This window comes from Podarcis pityusensis (genome assembly GCF_964106645.2).
Source record: "Podarcis pityusensis genome assembly, chromosome: 5".
NCBI classification, from domain to species: Eukaryota; Metazoa; Chordata; class Lepidosauria; order Squamata; family Lacertidae; genus Podarcis; species Podarcis pityusensis.
In genome coordinates, this window is record NC_138032.1 from 94,870,318 (window position 1) to 94,892,786 (window position 22,469).

The 22,469-nt window shown below is 43.6% G+C and overlaps 1 protein-coding gene across 1 annotated transcript in view; it reads left to right on the forward strand.

Annotated features, from left to right (window-relative positions):
• The window catches only part of SEMA3A (semaphorin 3A), a 186,356-nt gene that overhangs the window by 78,249 nt on the left and 85,638 nt on the right, over positions 1-22,469 (forward strand). The window contains exon 4 of the mRNA XM_081005480.1: positions 10,080-10,199. Within this exon, the coding sequence (XP_080861606.1) occupies positions 10,080-10,199 (120 nt within the window). The remainder of the gene's footprint in view (positions 1-10,079; positions 10,200-22,469) is intronic.

The following is a 22,469-nucleotide window of genomic DNA, read 5'->3' on the forward strand; positions in this document are numbered from 1 at the left end:
GTGTCTGCCTTATTAACAGGTGTTGCTTCTTAATAGCAAGTGCCACCTTTTAATACTGATCTGAGGTTTACTATCCCTCCTAGGCCCGATGCAGGTGAGATTTGAGCCAGAGGATGAGATCAGATAGGGATCTGCAAAAGCCAATCCCAAGAACCCCCTGGGCTTACAATGTGATCAATGCCTCTCTGAGGGAGGACATGGCTCCCCCTGCTATGTCAGTAGTTAAATCTTCCTTTGGGGGGAAAATGGGTCCTTTGGCTCTGGATAATTATTGCCTAGTACTATTCTTGAATAAGATTCTAGGAAAGGTGGTGGTTTCTCAGTGCTAGGTGGGCTTGGCTGATCCTGATTATTCGGATCTGTTTCAAGCTAGTCTCCAGCCTGGTTTGGGGACCAAACAGCCCTGGTGGGTGACTTATGCTGGGGAATGGTCAGGGTTAGTGCAACCATGTTGGTTCTCCTGAACCCCTAAGCAACCATTGATACAACCAACCATGGACTCCTTCTGAGTCACCTAGCCAGGGTAGGTTTTGAGGACATGGTGCAGTCCCTTCTGGAGGGACATACCCCCAAAGGTGGTACTGGGGAACTCCTGATCTGCCACATTGACCTTTTGGGTGCCTTAAAGTTCTGACTCTTCCCCCATGCTTTGTAACATCTACATGAAGCCACTGAGACAAGAATGCAGATGACCATGCCACTCTACCTCTATTTCCCTCCAGCTATTTCTTGGGAGACTATGGAAACTGTGAACAAACGTCTGCACTTTGGGGGTGTATGAGGGCAAACAACCTGACTTAATCTAGATAACATGAAAGTTCTACAGTGGGAAGATGATGATCTGTATGGACAGGGAAGGCTGCATATGTGTGAAGCTGCACTCTCCCAGAAGACCCATGTGGGTGCTCCTGATTTTGGCACTATCTGTTGAGTTGCAGGTGGCATCTGTTACCAAGGCTGCTGTTTATCAGCTCTGACTGATTCACTGTTTGTGGCCGTGTTTGGAAAAGCTTCAGGTACTGATTCCTTGTTTGTGCAACAAAACATACATCACCAATTCTGTGCCAGCAGCACTGATTGTCAGTGCATTTCCAGGCACAAATTAATTTGCTGGTGGGAAGAAAAGGAGGCAGCAAGAGATTTTACTTTCTTGGGTTCCATGATCAGCAGTCATGAAATTAAAAGACACCTGCTTCTTGGGAGAAAAGCAATGACAAACCTAGACAGCATCTTAAAAAGCAGATACATCACCGTACCAACAAAGGTCTATATAGTTAAAGCTATGGTTTTCCCAGTAGTGGTGTATGGAAGTGAGAGCTGGACCTTAAAGAAGGCTGATCGCCGAAGAATTGATGCTTTTGAATTATGGTGCTGGAGGAGACTCTTGAGAGTCCCATGGACTTCAAGTAGATCAAACCTATCCATTCTGAAGGAAATCAGTCCTGAGTGCTCACTGGAAGGACAGATCGTGAAGCTGAGGCTCCAATACTTTGGCCACCTCATGAGAAGAGAAGACTCCCTGGAAAAGACCCTGATGCTGGGAAAGATGGAGGGCACAAGGAGAAGGGGACGACAGAGGACGAGATGGTTGGGCAGTGTTCTTGAAGCTACCAACATGAGTTTGATCAAACTGCGGGAGGCAGTGGAAGACAGGAGTGTCTGGCATGCTCTGGTCCATGGGGTCACGAAGAGTCGGACTAGGAGAAGGGGACGACTAAATGAGTAAAGAACAACAATCTTCAAACCCCACATAGGTTTGAGTGGTCTTTCAAATAACCTCATTCTAATCTAAGACTGGCCATGGAGGCCATGTTCATGGGCTAATTAGTAAGATCAATCAGGTTGGTCAGCACAATAGACAGGGCCTTTTCGGTGGCCATGCTGTGATCCATGGTGATGTCCACCACCAAGAGAAAGTGATAGCCTAAGCAGCATTGACATCAGCAGGACCTTGGACAAGGACCAAGGTACTGGTTCAGGACCATGGTTAGCAACCCCGTAGCTGAAGAAGAAAATGTAGGTTGCACCTGCAGTGTCTAGGAGTGGCTGCCTGTTTCATGGTCAGTGTAAGAGAGTCAAGATGGAAGTGCCCTTCCACTGTACCCATGGTGCATCTGACCAATTAAAGGGCCAGTACATTTTTCTGCAGCGGTTGGCTTTTTCTAGGCAGTGGGTTTTGGACTGCTTTGAGGAAACCTTCTTGGGATTTTTCTAATCATCTGAAAAGCCTATAGTCCAGTCATTGGAGTCCAGTGGTAGAGCTATGGAATCCGGCAATTGACAGGTTGTTAGCCCACCCACTGGTCAAAATGGCCCACATGGGTTGGGGATTGGAAAGCTGTTAAAATGACCCACCAGCTAGAAAAAAATTCTCCACCTCTGGAATGTCTAACTCTACATAGGTGGCTTGTGTGAAATTATCATTTTACCTTAAGCCTCTGGATACTCCACAATTTTTTTTGCAGACTGGTTCTCTTCTACATATATTCTCTGTCTCTGTTTAACAGCATGCATTTAAAATTGGCTGTGGGTAGTATCTTTAGAGAAAAGAAATCTAATTCTTCCCATGAACTCTGTTCTATCAAGAAATCAGAAAGATAACTCGAGTCTCTCTGGTCAATGAACACTTAATCAGAGAGATAACAAGACTTGAAAAGGGATGGGCTAAGCTACTAAAAATACCTTATCAATGTCCACACCCCGTCAGCAGCTTCATTCTGAAAATTCCCAGGAGACGTTCCAAGAGAAAGAGGAAATCTAATTTTGTGTTTATCACTTTTGTTACTTCCCTTTTGACAATACTCATCATGCTTAAGAGTAATGTCATTCCTAAGAGGGCTGAATGTTTCACGCTGTCTATTTAACCATTCCTTTTTGTTCGCCATTTTAGCTATGTTTCCAACTCTTTAAGGCCAAAGCTGCACATGATTTTCTCTGAGTAGGAGAGACAGGTTCTGATAGAAAGCTCATAGTGGAACATTATTTTATGGTGAAACTCATTTATTGAAAGATACAGGTGTGCTCTGATCTCGCCTCAAAACCAGCCTCACTGAATTCATGTTGGCTACTGGGCTCATTTTAGTGCTCTCTCTTTCTGTCTCTCATATGACCTTTGTTTGGTTGTATCACTTCACCCTGCAGGCAGGGGCTCCCCCAGGATTGAATGCCCCCCCCACAATAAAACCCCTATAGGTTAAGGAGGAAGGTTTTGGCTCAGCCATCTCCATGACATGCTTCTTCTCCTTTGCTTTTTTTGTTTTAACAGGCAGAAAAATACTATTTAACATGTTGTTGTTTTCAAAGGGCAAATAACACAGACAGCTAACACGCATAATGAATATGAAACATTCTCCAGCACACACATTGTACTCTCTTATTCTGCCAACTCTCTGGAGCCAGTTTGGGTGGCGGGGTGGCAGGAGGGCACACAGAGGGAGAAGTAAAAACCTCATTGCACCAATGGGACTCCTTGCCTTGGTATCCACTAGCACGACTGTTTAGTTGAATCCAACCCTCTGAAATCTAAAGAACATGAGTGTGACTTAGTGGGATACATCCCTATGAAGCCCTGGCACTGTTCATTGTGTGGCCAGTTCGCCAAGCTATGTAAGTACAGTGGTGCCCCACAAGACGAATGCCTCGCAAGACGGAAAACCCGCTAGACGAAAGGGTTTTCCATTTTTTAGTTGCTTCACAGGACGAATTTCCCTATGGGCTTGCTTCGCAAGACAAAAATGTCTTGCGAGTCTTGAGATTTTTTTCCCGCTCCCCCCCCCTTTTTCTAAGCCGCCAAGCCGCTAATAGCCTTTTAGCAGCTAAGCCGCTAAGCCTTTAATAGCCGCTAAACCGCTAATAGCACTAATCCGCTAAGCCGCTAATAGGGTTGCTTCGCAAGACGAAAAAACCGCTAGACGAAGACACTCGCGGAACAGATTAATTTCGTCTTGCGAGGCACCACTGTAGTTATTTTCAAACACAGGAGAGTCAGCTGTAGCCTTTCTCTCCATCAACCACCTTCTTCTTCTTCTTCTTCTTCTTCTTCTTCTTCTTCTTCTTCTCCTCCTCCTCCTCCTCCTCCTCCTCCTCCTCCTCCTCCTTCCCCTTCTCCTTCTCCTTCTCCTTCTCCTTCTCCTTCTCCTTCTCCTTCTCCTCCTCCTTCTCCTCCTCCTCCTCCTCCTCTTCCATGTTACTTGAAGTTGCAGGTAGAGGGAGTGGTGGTAATAATTACTTGAACACAAGAAGGAACACCCTCCCTGCACCTCTAAGAATTAGCATGTTGGCGAAAGGCTGCACTAAAAAGCTACTTTTTGCATACTTTTCTACATCTGCGAAGTTTTCTGGAGTTGTGGGGAAGCCTTCCAACATTCAGTCTCCCACTTTCAGTCCATGAGCTACTGTTCATATATAAAAGCCCTTAGATTTCCAGATGCTTGTAAGGTTATGCAAGTGGGTTCATTCACTTATTTTTAAATAGCAGAAGTGAATGTTCTGTTCTGATAATGGTTCTGATAAGAAGAAATGGCAGTTCTTGCTTCAGAAGAAATGCAATACTCTTCCAATGCCTGAATGTATAATTTCCAAGCTTATGGAGAAAAAGAGAATGACTAGAATCTAGTGAAAACACCTAGTTCTGTTTTATTTATTTTTCCATATACAGTGCAGGTGTTTTGACAGATGGGTGGACTTTATTTTTGTAATCGTCTAGGGGGAGAAATCTGTGTAATATAACGTAATCAGCATTATGTACCTTTTGTGTTTTGTTTTTTTAATCCTTCTGTGCTTGGCTCCTAAGTTTTTATTTTATATACCTTTTCATTGTTTGCTCAGGCTGTGTATATAATCCCTTCTATCTGTTTGATACACAAATATTGAGAGCCGCTTAATAATAGAGAGATTTTGTTGCCGAGAAAGACATACGAATTTTCAAGTGGTGACTGTTGGCAAGAAACTTCAGTGCTAACACTTCATTCTTTGGTTTAGGGTGGTTCTTCTTCTCTCTAGAGAACCCTGTTGGGAACCCTGTTGTCATGAGAAATCTGTCTGATGTCAATGGATATTTTTTATCTAACATCTCCATTCTACGAGCTCCTCACATGTCTTAAACGTAATGGGACCTGAGTGAATGGGCGATGAAAGCAGCAGGGCAACTTCTGGACACTTCCGAAGCATCTGTGTGTGTTTGAATCATGGCCAAAAGAAGCACAAAGTAAATGTACTGTTGTTAATAATAATAATAATAATAATAATAATAATAATGGAAATATATGATGAAAACAATCTCCACTTGAACTGCAGTCAGCACCCTTTCACACTCTTCCTAATAGAGCAAATGACGCCCTTTGGATGAATAACTTTGATTGGACATGGGATAGTGGCATTCAGATTCTCACTCATCCTGGGGACTTTTGACAAGCCACTGTCAGCCCTTGTTCACCTTCTGTAGAAAGGGTGTGATGTGATCCCTGCTTAGGTCTCGCTCACTGAAAGTAATGGAACTAAAAGTCCTTAACTTTGGCTGGATCAAACCCATGCTTCATGACGCACAAAGATTCATCTCCAGATCTATAAAAATAATAGCAGATGAGACAATGCATGCAGAGTGTTTAAGGAAAGCACTACAAACATGCAGTACACTATTTTTCCATTCACAAGCAACGTCCCAATTGTAGCTAGACAAAAGATCATTACTGGTGTGGAGTTACATGTGCAAATGTTCCTCTGAGAAATTAATATAATAATAATATAATATAATATAAATATATGATATAAAAATGATTATATAATATAAAGTCTAGGTTAGAACTCTTCTCCCAGATATATATCTTTTTCTATTTCAGAGATAATTTTATATGGGTTTCCACTTGCAATTTGAAGTGGCATAGCCTGGGAACAGTGTTCCCGTTTGTTGAGGGATTTGTGTAGATCAGGAATAAGCGTTCATGCACTTCAAAATTATGTGCTTCCTTATTTTCCCATCTGTTATATTTAGAGAGAGAAAGAGAGAGAGCTTGTGTGTGTGTGCGTGCGCACGTGCACGCGCGCACACACGCACACACACACACGCACAAAGCCTTTGCTGTATTTGCCAGCATCTTACACCAAGATCACACAAGCTTTAACTACTCTGTATTGTTAGCATTGGCTCTCCCATTAAAGAACAAATATCCTGTCGGCTGGAGGGTAAGGCAGCAACAGTGAGCTGCTGCCAAGTTGGACAAGCCCATTTTGAAGACGGCTAAGTCATTCCAGGCTCAGAGCCAGAATAGCGGGAGGAACTGCTTTGCATTGAAGTCGGCATACTTTGTCACCCGTTTCCAGAATAACACTGTTTGCCAAGTTTCACAGCTAAGACATGTCTGAATACCATCATACCATCGCTCTGTGGAGTGAAGGGGAGAGCCCTAATAAAATTGGCAGAGTATTTCAGTCTTGGCTATGTCATAACAAAGCCCACAGGGAGGCTTTCCTATACCATTTGGCAATCTTTTCACAAATGCAGATTTAATTAGGCTTTATGACAGCCTGCATCTATGGGGCCCAATACAGTTTTTATTGGTGTTTCCTGTTTCCAATGGAGTATAGCTGTTTGGGTGGCAACCAATGTTAGAACTTGTCCTGTAGAGAGAAGGAAAGGGGGTGGGTTGCGGTAGGTAGAGCATCTTCTACAACTGACATCATGGTCCTATCTCTCAAATGGTGACTTTCAAATTGGAACAGAAGGTCAAGTCCGAGTGTCGTTCTAGTCTGAGACAACAAACAATTTTATCGCATCTTAACAATAAATTCTTTTATTGTGTCATAAGATTTTGTGGACTGTAGATTAGAGGATTATACAATGGTTGAGGTAGGGCCTAGTGCAGAAAACTTTATGCTACAATTAATCGTGAAGGTCCTCAAGTCGCTTCAGAGTCTTTGCTGCTATAGACTAAAAGGACTGCCTCTCTGGGATATCAGACTGGCAAATGATTAAATGCATATTTTAATATGTAAGCCCTTTGAGTGTTTCCTATGAAGGTGAGAGGCATGGGGAATACTACTGTGTTGATTTCCTCTTGATATTTTGGTGGGTTTCAATTCATTAACCATGGTGTCCAGCTGGAGTGACACTGGAGTGACACTGGGACACGGGGTATCTGAAGAAGTGTGCAAGCGCATGAAAGCTCATACCAATAACAAACTTAGCTGGTCTCTAAGGTGCTACTGGAAGGAATTTTTTTATTTTGTTTTGAGTATGGTAGACACAGCTTTTTCTTTCCATTCTGTCTGAACCAAGATGGGGTATAGATGTACTCGACTGATGTCTGGAGATGGTGACAGGCTAGATGAGGGCCAAAAAAACACAGTTAAACCTTGATAAGATGGTGGTGTTGTAGATAGGTTCATGTGGCTGGGAACTGGGAAGACAGATAGCTTGTTTCGGATAAGATACAGTGGTACCTCAGGTTACAGGCGCTTCAGGTTACAGACTCCGCTAATCCAGAAATAGTACCTCGGGTTAAGAACTTTGCTTCAGGATGTGAACAGAAATCGTGTGGCGGCGGCACAGCAGCAGCGGGAGGCCCCATTACCTAAAGTGGTGCTTCAGGTTAAGAACAGTTTCAGGTTAAGAACAGACCTCCACTGGGGGTCCACTGGAGAGCCAGTGTGGTGTAGTGGTTAAGAGCGGTAGTCTCGTAATCTGGGGAACCGGGTTCGCGTCTCCGCTCCTCCACATGTAGCTGCTGGGTGACCTTGGGCCAGTCACACTTCTCTGAAGTCTCTCAGCCCCACTCACCTCACAGAGTGTTTGTTGTGGGGGAGGAAGGGAAAGGAGATTGTTAGCTGCTTTGAGACTCCTTAAAGGGAGTGAAAGGTGGGATATCAAATCCAAACTCCTCTTCTTCTTCTTCTCCAGAACAAATTAAGTTCCTAACCCGAGGTACCACTGTACTTGGGATATGAGCAACTTACACTCATGCACAGACAAATGGGGTGCCAGAGGCAGATCAGAAGACACATGGTGGGTTGCATGTGATGATATCGGTCTCCCCCACATGCAGGGAGAAGATGAGTGAAACTATAGTCTGATCCCAGCCTATGAGAATGTCAGCAATAGACACAATGCAGCCAACGTTCATCATGACTAAGGTTGAGCTCCTGTGTGTATTTTATAGGAAAAAACTCCATTCAACAAACTGACATCAAAGTAATAATTCATAGGACCTGACAGGCCCAGTAAAGCAAAGAATGAGAATTAGGTGGCCACCCTAATGCAATTTACCTGGGAGTAAGTCCCATTGAAATCAGCAGACCTACTACTAGGAGTCCGACTAACAATGAATATCACCCAGTATGTTTTGTTGAATCAAACAGAAAGTGGGGGGGAAAACTTCACTTTGAACTCTTTCCCTCAGTGGAGATGAAATCTTTGCCATCAATTTTATGTCATTTTTGTGGTTTAATATCCTCTCTCACTCACTTTTTTCCCCAGTTGCATAAAATATATTAAGGAAACTAATCTGCTATGGCTGTATACGGCTGTAATGGAGCTTAAAGGCTCTTTTAAAACAGCTGTAAAACACAGGAAAGCTATTTTAGCCATTGCAACTGGAATGGAAACTTTCAATGGTAAATAAATTTATTTTATAGTTGAAGGTTTATTGCTCTTAGTAGCCTCTCCTAGTGTTTCATTAGCTCTTTTATTTCTATAATCCATCATTAAAAATACGATGCATTGTAGATGAGAAACAAATTAAAAAGAGAGGGTGGGATACATATTTTGCTGTCAGTTATATTAGCATTAATTTGGACAAACTCTGTTGACATTAATAGAGCAACACTGTGTAAATCCGAGGTAATTGATGGAAGAATTTAGCCTAAGGGGGCAATTCACATACCGCTTAACACGGCTTGCAGTCTCCTTGACTTCATTGTAGTTTTGGAAATGCAACTGGTCTGCAAATCCGTATCTAAGAATTCTAAAGGCAATCTAGCAATAAGCAGACCAGCTTCTTGCTTTGTGACTTTTTCAAAAGGCCATATCTTGGTGGCTGAGTCCATATTTTGCGCGTGGAAGATCCTAACATTATATCCAGTTCAAAAGATCTTAGGTAACAAGAATGGGCAAAAACCCTGAAGAACTCCTATCCACTGCTCAAAGTAGGGAACAATCTTTTCATCCCGATATGTCATCACAACGTTTATTTTATTTTTCAGAAGAAAAGCTGGAAAAAAAATATGAATGCTTTCACTTCTTATCTTAGGACCAGCGTACTTCAAAGGGGAGCATTATTATTTCATTTGGATAGGGTTGTTTATAGCTTGCTTGTGAAATAGCCTGAAGCCCCCCTGCCAGGCTTCATCTCACCTGCCCTGACAGATTCACTGTGCTTGACAGGCTTCCCAAATTCTCATCAAATGCTGAGGTGTTGCAGATGAGGGAAACTGAAGGAAATTCAGGAGACGGTTGCCTGGGGGGCAGGGGGTTGGCTTCCAAACTGGCAATTAGTTTCCACAGATGTACAAGAAGTGCCAGGAGGAGATGGAGCCAGGAGGTCTTTTGAGGAGAGACATCACCTCCTTTCCCAACCCTCGCTGGTTCCATTATGAAATTGTTTAAACTTACAGCAACGTGGACAGTAGTTTGTTTTCCTCATATCCCGAACTAGCCATCATTTTATGTTGCCTTTTACTTCTTCAAAGCACACTTGAGCCCAGCTGCTGTCCACATCCGGCATGAAGGACACATCACCTGAGCAGCAGAGACTTTATACTGCAATTGCTCTGCACCTCCTTGAGGTTGGAAGATGTTCTGCTCACATGGCCTTTTGGCAAGGATGTGAAGCTCACCTGTTCTGAAAGGCCTATGGCTTCTGCCTAGGCACTGTAGCCTTTCTTGCCACTGCTTGTGAAGCTGTTGTTTCAGACTGTGTATAATTATTATTTATGTTCAGTTGGAAAGCCACATTGAGCCTTGGAAGGTTTAAAATGAGAAAGCAATGGTGAGTAGCTGCAGAAGTTGTTATGTAGCATGCCTGTGACAAAGAGAGGATTCAGTATTTATGCTGACTTATTTTATGCTCCATTTTTGCCCTTTGTAGAAAGAATGTGCTAACTTCGTCAAGGTGCTTAAGGCTTACAACCAAACTCATTTGTATGTCTGTGGAACTGGGGCTTTCCATCCCGTGTGCACATACATTGAAGTTGGAGGTCATCCTGAGGTAAGTCTGCATCTAAATGCACCAACTTAAATTTTCATTGAATCAGTCATGAGTTTGATGTCTTCCAAAGGAATACTGATGGGTCTGTGGATGACAGTGAAGCTTTTTCTTTCAGTCCTGGTAAAGCTATATCGTAATTTAGAAATGTAGGGCCTACTGTAATTGGAGTTAAGCATCTCCAAGCCTCATTTTAAGCATGTGTTCTAACCTCCCAATGAAACCAGTGGGCCTTAAAAACCCTTAGCTGGTAGATCACACCCATAAGCCATTTTCTGACTTTCTTCATGATTAAATACATTTAGCATAGCCTCTGTGGTTTCCAAGGCCAGCTGCTCACGTTTCCGTTTCTGCTCATGACTGATAGGTAGCTATCTAAGCATGTCCTATTATCAGCATCTTTGTTCTGGTGCCAGTTTCCCCCTTAAGAGCCGCCTCCCAGTCTGTGGAGTTTGACACCACGGCTCTTTTCTCCCCATCTGGAGTGTACAGAGCATGCCACATACGTGCATTTCCCAGTTTTCATATTTATCTGGAGATGGTTTTTGTCGAGTCAAATGAGGCCTGGCTTGTTTCATTTGCTCAGTTCTTAGTGCACACACCCAACCCTGGAACTTTCAGGCATGAGAGCAGCGCTCTTGCACAATTCCCACAGATTTCACTGGGTTTCCCGCAGGAGAGTATTGGGCAGATTGTGCCACTTCTTTCTCTGCTGTCCTCAGTGTCAGTTGCAGCCCAAACCTACATAACACCAAGCACAGATTATGGGATGTGTTTGTGTGTATGTGTAGCTCCCCAGTAGTGAAGATAACCAATGAAGGAGGCCAATGGAAACCAAAGGCTTGCTTGTTAGCTTACGATTATTTATTTGTGACACTTATTGCATTTCTAGCCCAACTTTTATCCAAGGAGCTCAAGGGGGCATCCATGGTTCTGCCCCCTCTTCAAGTATTCCCCATAACCACCAAGGTCCAAGGTCAACCAATGAGCTCCATGGTCTCCCAGGTCCTAGACTAACCATTACGCTGCACATGTTGTGCTGAAAAAGGTCCCAGATTCAGTTTCTGCAGCCTCCAGAACTTAGATAGCAAGGCTCAGTGAGCTGCTGTTAGACCATAGTTGTCTAGACTGACCAACAGAAGGAAAGCCGGACTATGGCATGGGCTTTACTGAGACACTGGCAGTCTTTGGCCCTTCATCAACTGTCAGGGACTACCCACAGTTTTTCCATGAAGCTGCAGAGGAAGAGAAGGGAAGCACTGACTCTGCTAAGTGATCAGCTGATTTCATGCTCTTTTTAAGCATTTAGCAGAGCCATTCCATCAGGCTCTCAGCTGGTCATTAAAAGGAAAGTAACGTTAAGAATTGGTGCCTGCTTCTTCTTTTTCTCCTCTACCATCCCATCCCTTTTCCCTTTTATGTTATGTCCTGAGAACTGCCTTGTTTTCCTTTTGATCCACTCTGGGAGCCTTTTCAGCTGAATAAGCAGGGTTTTGAATAAATCTAATTGCATGTGTTCTGTGGAAAGCAGGGACCTATAGCTTCCTGAATTTGCCCAGGGAGGGAGGGGACAGGATGTTCTGTATTAAAAGAAGCCCTTGAAAATAAGGGCCACATCCCAAAACAGGAAAAGCTGTTTTGATGACCTACAGACCTACCTGGGGTGAAGCTGAGCAACCCCATTCAGCTAGAGTGATAGGCACAGATGCTGGGCTTCATGAATAGCTCTTTGGCATCCTAAAACTATGTATGTATTAGAAACAGAGGAAGCTGACTAGCCTTGACTCTTCACTAAGCTAAAGTCTTTCCATCTTATTTGATGGTATCATTGATATTGTACCCTTCAGCATCAAGAAGGATCACAAGGGATTTAAAATACAACGCAAGTCCCAGCAATGAAACAAGAAGAATTTACAAGCAGGGCAGCAGTTAATTTAAAAAAAATGCACCGGCAGTACAGTAATACACATGTCTACTCGGGAGTAAGTCCCATTCCGTACAGTACTTCCAGATAATTGGCAAATGATCGCTAAAAAAGAATCCCACGTGCAACGGTTCAAGCATATGGTGCCAGTCCTGGCCTGACTGCACTGGCTGCCAAATACCGTATTTTTCGCTCCATAAGGCGCACCTAGTTTTTAGAGGGGGAGAGCTTCTCGGGGCTGCTGGGGGAAGCCCGCGTCCCCCCCCCCCAGTCCCAAAGAGCAAAGAAGCCCAGACAGCCAGCGGGATCCATCCCGCTGGCTGTCTTGGCTTCTGCCATAGCCGCACGCAGCCTCTCCTGGTCGAGAGAGACTGCGCGTGACTATGGCAATTCTCCCACCTCCCACAAAAGCCCATAAGTGCCATGCACCCTTTAAGGAGCACGCTGCTCCTGCGGGCTTTTCTACGAGGAGGGAGAAGGGACTTACTGGCCGTGTCAGTCCCTTCTCGCTCCTGGGGAAAAGCCCGCAAGAGCCGCACGGAGCTTGTGTGTGGCTCTTGGGGGCTTTTTCTGCCTGCCTCCCCCCTGCATTCGCTCCATAAGACACACACACATTTCCCCTTACTTTTTAGGAGGGAAAAAGTGCGTCTTATGGAGCGAAAAATACGGTAATTTCCAGGTGCGATTCAAAGTGCTGGTTTTGACCTACAAAGCATTAAATGGCTCAGGACTGCAATATCTCAAGGACCACCTTTCCTGATATGAAACAACCTGACCCTGCAATCATCAGCTGAAGTGCACCTCTTCCACATGAGGTCCGGAGGGTGGCAACATGAGTGGCTCCCCATTTGTGGGATGCCCTCCCCAGGGAGGCACGCCTGAAGCCTTTGGTACATATCTTTAGGTGCCAGGTGAAAACATTCATCTTCTCCCTGGCTTTTGTCTGATTAAACAACCCATGGCCTTTTAAACTGTGCGGGGTGGGTGGGTATTGATTTTGCTTGTTCCTGGGTTATGCATTTTTGTGTTTTTATATTGTGAACCACCCTGTGATCCTCAGATGAAGGGTGGCATAGATCTTCAATAAATAATAGTAACTGAGTGCTCCTGTCAGTAAGGACTGGTTGCCCCTGCTTGGGGGAGACAGAAGACCCACATACAGTGGTACCTCGCAAGACGAATGCCTCACAAGACGAAAAACTCGCAAGACGAAAGAGTTTTTTGTTTTTTGAGTTGCTTCGCAAGACGAATTTCCCTATGGGCTCGCTTCGCAAGACGAAAACGTCTTGCAAGTTTCTTTCCTTTTTCTTAAAACGTTAATACCCAGGGTGCATTGCTTGAAGAGGTGCAGTTGCGACTTGACTTTGAGGAGCAACTCATAGCACGCGGTGTGGTAGCCTTTTTTGAGGTTTTTGAGGTGTGGTAGCCTTTTTTGATTTTCAATGCATTCCTATGGGAAACCGTGCTTCGCAAGACGAAAAAACTCGCAGAATGAATTAATTTCATATTGCGAGGCACCACTGTATTTGTTTCAATGTTCCCCACCCCATGGATGCACAACCCCAGCTCATGGGTGGAAGACTAGATGCTCAGCTCTCTATATTTTACTTGACTGATCCAATCACATTCTGTTGAAACAACAGCAGCATTAAAATTCCAAAATCTATATTAAGGGAATCTATTTATTAGGCCACTCGAAACATAATAGACCTCGTAAAAGGCATTCCCCTAAAGTATCTTGGGTTTTTTAAAAAAAAAATCCTTATGGGTCTGCATGGTTACCTTAACTTATTTGTGGATTTAAATTTTTACATGCTTAGGAATAGTTGGAGTTTCCCCCATCACTTCATTTTCTCTTTGAGGTTTTTCTAATATACAGTGTGATCGTATTATACTAACAAATGTTTGATATATAAAAAAGATGTTTTACTTTTGTTCGTAAAGTAACTTGTCCACTTATGCTTCCAAGGACATTTCAAATCCATAAAACAGATTTGCCTATGTTTTTTCCCCCCTGAGAAAAAAAAAAGCATTTACTCAGAGACCACCTCATGAATTTGACATTCAAGTCTGCAGATTGCTACAAAAAATAAAGACATCATTATTCAAGTGAATGATGCTACACTTAATCGTTTTTAAAAATCAGATTTCCATCTTGTAGAAAAAATTAACATATTCCTCCAGCAATGATTTAAGGACTACGAATATCTCCCCCCCCCCTTCCAAATTAAAACATCTATTAATTTTTAAAGGCTCTTACTTCCAGGCATACAGTTTTATAGAGTAGGTTCTTGTTATACTCTTGAGAGATTTATTTCAACATGTATTTTTGTCAATTATCAGTTGTCTCTGGACCACACACACAAACACACACAATCACTGCTTACTCCATTAAACAGATTTTTTACCCCTGAGTCCCATTTGGGAATTGGTAGACGTATTAATTAGCTTAGTACCGTAAGATGCATGTCAGTCAATTATTGGGTATCTGCCAAGAAGACTGTCTGCAGATAGATGGCAAATATGAGATCATTTACTTTTACAGTTTTATAAGCATGCAAGATCACCCCCCAGACACACACACACACACACACACACACATAGGCATTTGATCAACAATTTATGGAAAGAGAGATTAGAGAAGAGAAGCTAGCATAATTTTTTCCACCAGGCACATACTGTCAAATGGAACTATATATCATTATCCATACTCTCTCCAACTCTCTCCTTTCTGTACATTATGTGTGGCAAGAGCGATTAGGACTGTTTTGGTTGGAAGGGTTCCTTCTTTCCACAGCTGTTGTGTTTAATCACTTAATTTTAGATTAAGGTTGCAACAATCACATGCACATTTACATGGGGCTGTGCTATACTGACCACACTGGGGCTTACTTCAGAGTAAACATGCCTACGCTGTATTTGTTTGTTTATTTGAAAGAGTGTTCACCCAACTATCAAAGTGTCCTGCCCCTGCAAGGCAGTTTACAAGGCTCCAAAACACGTAAGAATACAATAATCACAATTTTGACATTTAAACATAGATTAAAAGCGACCAGCAGCTAATTTGGTTTTCTCAAGTACAGCGCAATTCAACCAAATATAGACTGGAACAAAAATGACTTCAGAACTCTTTTTCTTTTAGATCCAGCAGTAATGAGAGCATATCTATTACCCAGTGAGAAAATTCCAAAAGACCCTTATCCCTGGTCCCCATTGGGCTAGATGCTGTCACTGGTACACCAGAAAGCAGGGTGTCTGTGGTTGCTCTCAGTGCCCAGGTAAACTCATTCAGGTGTAGGCAATGTGTTGAATAACTTAGTCCCAAGCCATTTAGGGCAGGCATAGGCAAATTCTGGCCCTCCAGATGTTTGGGACTACAATTCCCATCATCCCTGACCACTGGTCTTGTTAGCTAGGGGTGATGGGTATTGTAGTCCCAAACATCTGGAGGGCCGGAGTTTGCCTATGCCTGATTTAGGGCTTTAAAAGCCCAATCAGCCCAATCAACAAATGAACAGGTTGCCAATCTGACTGACACAGAACAGGTGGGATATAGTCTCATTCCCACAAGCATTCCTGCTGCTTTGTTCTGTTTCAGAGCAGTCCTCAAAAGCAGCAGCCCCCTCCTTGAAATTTTTTTGGGGGTTGCTCTTGGCCCTCTGGTTCCCCATACCCCCTTAGATGGCACTCCTATCTGGATGCAACCAAGGCATTTGGTCCTGTGGCTTTGTCAGCTAAGGTTAGGTAGGTCCATAGCTGCTGAAGTAGCCTAAGCCTATAAAAAGCCCTCCTAAGATGGACTTCACTCCGTAGTCGCCTCCGTAGTGAGCTGTGAGTCCGGGAACTTTCCCAGACTTCACCCTTGGTCCTTTAGGGGGAGTGTGATCCCAACCAAAGTAAGAGGTCAGCCTCCATTCACATTAGCCGAATTCCAAATCCACGGTACGTCTGTCTTATTTGGATTATACTTCGCCTTGTAATCCCTCACTTATGCCAGTGCTGTTGACGGAAAGTGTAAGTACTTAAAAACCATTCATTTGGTCAAAAAGCTGCCATGGGTGAATAGGTTGTAATATTTTTGACAGTTGTTATTTTTTTTGGTGATGTACCGTATTTTTCGCCCCATAGGACGCACTTTTTCTCCTCTAAAAATGAAGGGGAAATGTGTGTGCGTCCTATGGGGCGAATGCAGGCTTTTGCTGAAGCCTGGAGAGCGAGAGGCATCGGTGCGCACTGACCCCTCTCGCTCTCCAGGCTTCAGGAAGCTATCCACAAGCCTTGCAAGCCCAGTGGGAGTTCCCGCGGGCTCACAAGGCTTGCAGGCAGCAGCCTGCAGCCCCGGCGAGTGTCCGCAAGCCTTGCGCGCCCAGCAGGAGGTCCCGCCGAGCGCGCAAGGCTTGGGGTGGCAGCCTGTCGCCCTAAGCACAGGGAGACCTCCGGAGGGCTCCCCGTGCTTCAGGTGAGTGTCCGCAAGCCTTGGGGCGGCAGCCGCGGCGGGAGGGCGGGAATAATTTTTTTTATTCATTTCCCCCCCCCCAAAAAAACGAGGTGCGTCCTATGGGCCGGTGCGCCCTATAGGATGAAAACTACGGTAAGTACGTCTATACCCTCCAGGTTTCCCAAAGTAACAAGCACACAGGCACATACAACCATGTGTATGGCTGTATAAAAATACATGTACAGTCATACCTCGGGTTACAGATGCTTCAGGTTGCGTTTTTTCAGGTTATGGAACACCGAAACCCGGAAGTACTGGAACAGGTTACTTCTGGGTTTTGGTGGTCACGCATGTGCAGAAGTGCCGAATCACGACCCGCGCATGTGCTGATGTGCCGCTGCAGGTTGCGGACGCTGCAGGTTGCGGACGTGCATCCCGCACGGATCACGTTCACAACCCGAGCGTCCACTGTACATTAACATAGTTACATAATTAAGCTGCAGAAATATAATGCCACATATATGTTCCTTTTCTTGTATAAGTTGAATATTATTTAGAGGGGGGAGGGAAAGCTCAAGTTTTATGTACAACATAAAACTAAATTTATTGCCTCTGAAGTTTTGTAATATTACCACCTGTAACCTCTTTGGTTTTCTGGTTTTCCTTGTGCAAAATGTATTGTACAGCTCTCAACATTTGGCCATGTTTTGCACTGCACGGTATGTGTTTCCAATGCTTTCCTATTAGAGGAAAGCCAGAATACATTTCCCTAAAAAGGATAAATTGGCATCTTCCTCTGAGCTTTTTTGAACTCTCTTATAGTTTGCAGTGATGATGGAGCAAGGCAGGAGCCTGGAATCCACACAAAAGGGTTTCAGTCCTACAACGGAGAGCAAGTGAAGTGTTATCAGCTCATATTCATGTTTCATGCATTATCAGATAATGTAGATTATAGAGCTATTGTGCTCATCTGATGTAAATCTGCAAAGTGCCATCAGTATGAGTGCAGCAATATAGATAAGGCTCCGGCTTCTGGCTTGTGTATTTGCTCAAATTATGGTTTAAATTTTACTCTAGGTTCATTTAGGGGCAGGCTAACCTGCTTTCACTCCATTATGATACTTGTACATGGCATTTATTGGGGCACTCTCTAATCGTTTCAGCGAACAGGTAATTTAAACAGTTCCAAGATGAGATGATGCTTTCAAAGGAAAAGCAGCTTCATGGCATTATATTTACAGCTCTAGTCATAATTATAGCAAGCAGAAAAGGTTTCCCTTTTAAAATTATTGTAACACTCTCCATTCATTACAGTTGCTTCTGTTTAACCTTCCAAATTGAGATTTATTTATTCCCTCCCTCCCCCACAATTACAGTAAAGCTCAACATTCAGAGCCTGTCCATTTAAACGCCAAACCCCAGTTGCTATGGTTAGAAAGCGAAAGTTTATTAAGCAGAAAAAAATGTGAAAACCACCCAAATAACCATTCCCTCGACAAGCAGTATTTTAGCAGAGACTGAAGTATAACTTGAAATGTATTTATGGAGACAAGAACAATGTGCATCTAGGAAGGCTAAAATAACATGGGAGTTTGCAGTTGATACCCACAAACTAAGGGTTTGTGCTGGAGCAGTTGCTGCACCATCAATGATAGGCAACCAGAGCTCACTGGTTTTCACTTTCCTCTTTTGCTAAGGCTGGATGTGACTGTAGCAGGATCAAGGCTGTTGGAACTGAAGCGCCGTTGTTTGGTCTGGTGGCTGGAGTCACTTTGAATGTCACTTGTGCAGGCCACCCAGAAGGTCAAAAAGAGACAGTCTGCAGGGAGTGGAGACAAGGACAGAGCACAGTGTGAGTGAGCAACCAAGTAGGGCCAAAACAGCAGGGCCAAAATAGCCCTAAACCCCTGTGAGCAGGAAGACCTTCTAGAGAACACCTCCCCACGCCTCCCTTTTGTGAGATCCCACAGGGCAATCTCAGCCCCACAGGATCTAACCAGACCACTGTGGGAAGACAAGAGCTCCTCTCTGCTCTCTGAGCCACCACACCGCTGGGCAAAGTTGCCCCATATGCAGGGGACCCCTCAACAAGCAATACCCTTGTTTGCATACAGTGTGTGTGGTTAATTGGGTCCTAGCGCTGGAACAAGGATATAATTTGTTTCCTGCTGGTGGTGGGTGGAATCAAGCTATGAATAATATAGACATGAATTTATTCAAGAGAAATAGCATTGCAAAACACAATATGTGAACAAGCAAAATATGCACTAGAATCACATTTAGGACTAAAGTGACACTCAAGATCAGATAGACACTCCTTTCAGTACAATGCAGTGGAACAAAAAGTGAGTGTCAAGTAAGATAACATTTATTTTGAATGAATGGGGTCTCTGCACCAGAATTCTTTGGCTGCTGCCATTGTTTCCTTAATGTATATTACACTGCACCTCTGCAGTGCTCAGAAATGCTTGTTGATTGCAACTACAAGTTGTATACAGGATGCCACAGCTGAATGGCTTTCATGAATGAGAAAGTGAAGGCAGTCAACATACTCATTAGGTTCAAAGAAACAAGCTCCAGAACTGTGGGAAAACTTTTGTCCAGGCTGATGAACAGGAAAAGGGAGGAGGCGCTGCCATGAAAGCAAATTCATGTGTCGGGACACACACTTCCAGTGGGTTAGATACTTTATTATTATCATTTGACCACACATGACGCCATAGTTGTGTGAGTCCTTGCTTCACTGCCCTCCCAGAGTAAAAGATGGCAGACAATAAGAGCTTCATGGTGGAAGCCCTTGGTGCTGAAGATAACAGCTCTTTGCTGTTCTCTGAAACCCTTCCACCCCCACCCCAGACAGTGCTGCTCCTTGCAAGTGCAATTATTTCCCTCCCAGTTGCTTTATTTCTTTTATGCAGCATAGTAACCAAGAGAGGAGAAAGAAGCACTCTCCTCATACTTCAATATTTCTCTCTCACACCAGAGATGTCACTTATTTGTTTTGCTGTAGAATTTAGTAGTCTGGATTCTCATCATCCTTTTCACTAGAGTTGGAAACACTCTCAGTATTCGCAATTTAGGTGTTAATTATTTATCCTGCCAGCTAGGATATATATAGAGTTATTGACTCCTAGAAAATGAATATTCATGCTGCATCTTCAGGGTTACTCCATGACATGATGCGATGGCTTCTGTGTGATGCATAACAACATAAGAATACATAGTTAAATGATGGTGAGAGGTCTCCACAAAATGTGATGATGGTCACCAAGCTAGACAGCTTTAACAGGGGGCTAGACAAATTCATGGAGGATACAGCTATCAGTGGCTACCAGTCAATGACTACGAGTCCCCATGATGATATTCTACACTGGAATCAGAGGCAGTATCTGAATGCCAGTTGACGGGGAACATAAATGTTCTACTTGGGGGGCTTCTGACAAGCATCTGGTTCACCAGAGTGAGAAGCAGGATAGTCAGCTAAATGGGACACGTGTCTGAACTTGCAGAGCTTGTCTTGCAATTGCACAGTTTCCATCCAATTCCATTAATTCCTGCTGACCCATAGATCCTGTTAAGCAGTCTTGGTTAGGATGGCTGAGAAAGTTGTTACTTCAGAGATCTGCTTCCAGTCAGAGTAGGCTTCACAATACCGAATGATCTGATATCGTACAAGACATTTCCATGGGCAAATAAATTGCTCCTGAGAAATGTTGCTTAAGTTTTAATTTTCTTTGCCTCTATAGAAATCCAGATATCTTAGGGATGAATTAGGCTGCCTAATTCGAGCCCATTTCAGTCTCAGTGGCACTCAATCCTAAGTCAGTTTGGTCTCATTTTGTGTGGAATTTTTGAAAGAACACACAACCAGCCCACAACTAAACTGTCTACATTTTGCACACAGATTTTACATAAAATGCATATTTCTAATATAAAATAAGCACTTTTAAAATACCGCTCAATTAATTCACCCATAAAGCACACATTTTGTACTTTTACTTAAAATACATATGTGTGTGTGTGTGTGTGTGTGTGTGTGTGCACATTTATTGCACCCCATAATTGCATTGGGGTGTGTAATCTGACTGAGATTTGCCTTCTGATTGTCCGCTGGAAAGAGTGGGCTGAATGAGTTTCTTCTGCCACCCCTTGCAAATTTCCTTGGCTTTTCCTTTAAGTGAAATTTGGTGGTAGCTCTGTGTATTGTAGGTTTTGTATAAATATAAATATATTACCCACTCATGTAGACAGGCCATGAGTTTCCTTTAGCAGCCAAAAACCTCAGCACTGTTGCTTCAGAGCAGGGAAAATAATTGAAAACATCGTCCCACTCTTGTTCTTGTACAACATATGCAAAGTTTCATTCACACACCTTAGGGATACTGCAGGGAAGCCTGACTGAACTCTTTGATCTGCAGAGAAAACAAACACCACCCACCATCTGGCAAAACCCATTTAATGAAAAGACAACGATACAGTACATGGGCAGGTTTAATTGCGGAAATGAATTGGAGATAGATAGGATAAAGTGATTTTTGATTTAGGGCAGTAAGAGAGAGAAATGTGGCTCTAGAAAGTTATGAAGTACATAACTGAGGCTATCTGTACCAAAGCTGCATTATATAACTTCCAGGATCGTGCCACAAAGGCAGGTTGACTGACCTTGATATTTTTAAAATCACATTTCAAATGTAATTTGTGCTGCTAAAGGAAGCACCTGTTTTCTGTTGATAACTCCCCACAAATATCTTGTCAAAGAGACTTTTAAAACATTTAGTTATGGAAGGAAATAGTGGATTTGCGTTGTGGCTGACATGTTCTATTTTAGCCTGGAAAATATAATTGCCAGGTGGCTATAAAAATTGCTGGCTCTTTCAGTGGCACAGTCTTGGCTGGGAATTCCTTTAGGTCTGTTTAATTCTTTGATGGGGACTGTAATGTGCTTAAAGATAGAGGTTTCCCCAAAGTTTTTTCACCTTGGTGAAATTCAGAGACTCTATCAGGCATGTCAACAACTTCAACCCCCAAAAAAGCTCAACCACTTCAACCCTTTGGTCAACTTTGGTCAGCCCTCAGAACCCTTCATTTCATCAATTCTTGCCCTGTTTGAAAACTTTGGACACCACTGCGAGTCTAAGTGGACTTTGAAGACCACTTACAGTGAGTCCAGCACATCCTTCGTGTGTCACCATCACAGAAGAAACACAGCAGCAACCCTTCTTGAGACAGGTCCCTGGTGATGCTTTGCTGTGGGCAGATACGTCACTGCAGAAAGATATATGTGACAGTTAGAACACATATGCTGCTGGATCAGTTTCAAGTACAGTGGTACCTCGGGTTAAGAACTTAATTCGTTCTGGAGGTCTGTTCTTAACCTGAAACTGTTCTTAACCTGAAGCACCACTTTAGCTAATGGGGCCTCCTGCTGCCGCTGCACCACCACCGCACAATTTCTGTTCTTATCCTGAAGCAAATTTCTTAACCCGAGGTAATATTTCTGGGTTACCGGAGTCTGTAACCTGAAGAGTATGTAACCCGAGGTACCACTATAGTGTCACACCCCATAGACAAATTCAACTTTTACTATAGCCTGGTCTACCACTTGCCTTTTCAACCCTTGCCCTTCTTAGCTGATAAGAAGAAGCCAAGGTAGAGGCATTGCATGGGTGAGGCTGGGGGGGGGGGCATAGCCCCGGGCACAGTTTTTTTGAGGGGTGCATTCCTCACCTGCCCCAGATGCCAGCAATAAATGCTCCTCAGCTGAGCCAAGGTGTGTCCTGGGAGCATTCAGTTCTCCTGCTCCTCAAGAGAACCTCCCTGGACTCAAAGGAAGTAGACACCTTCCACCCAGTGGTTAACATTCCTTTTGGGGGGTAAAGTGCACAGTAATGATGTATGTTGCAGATACATC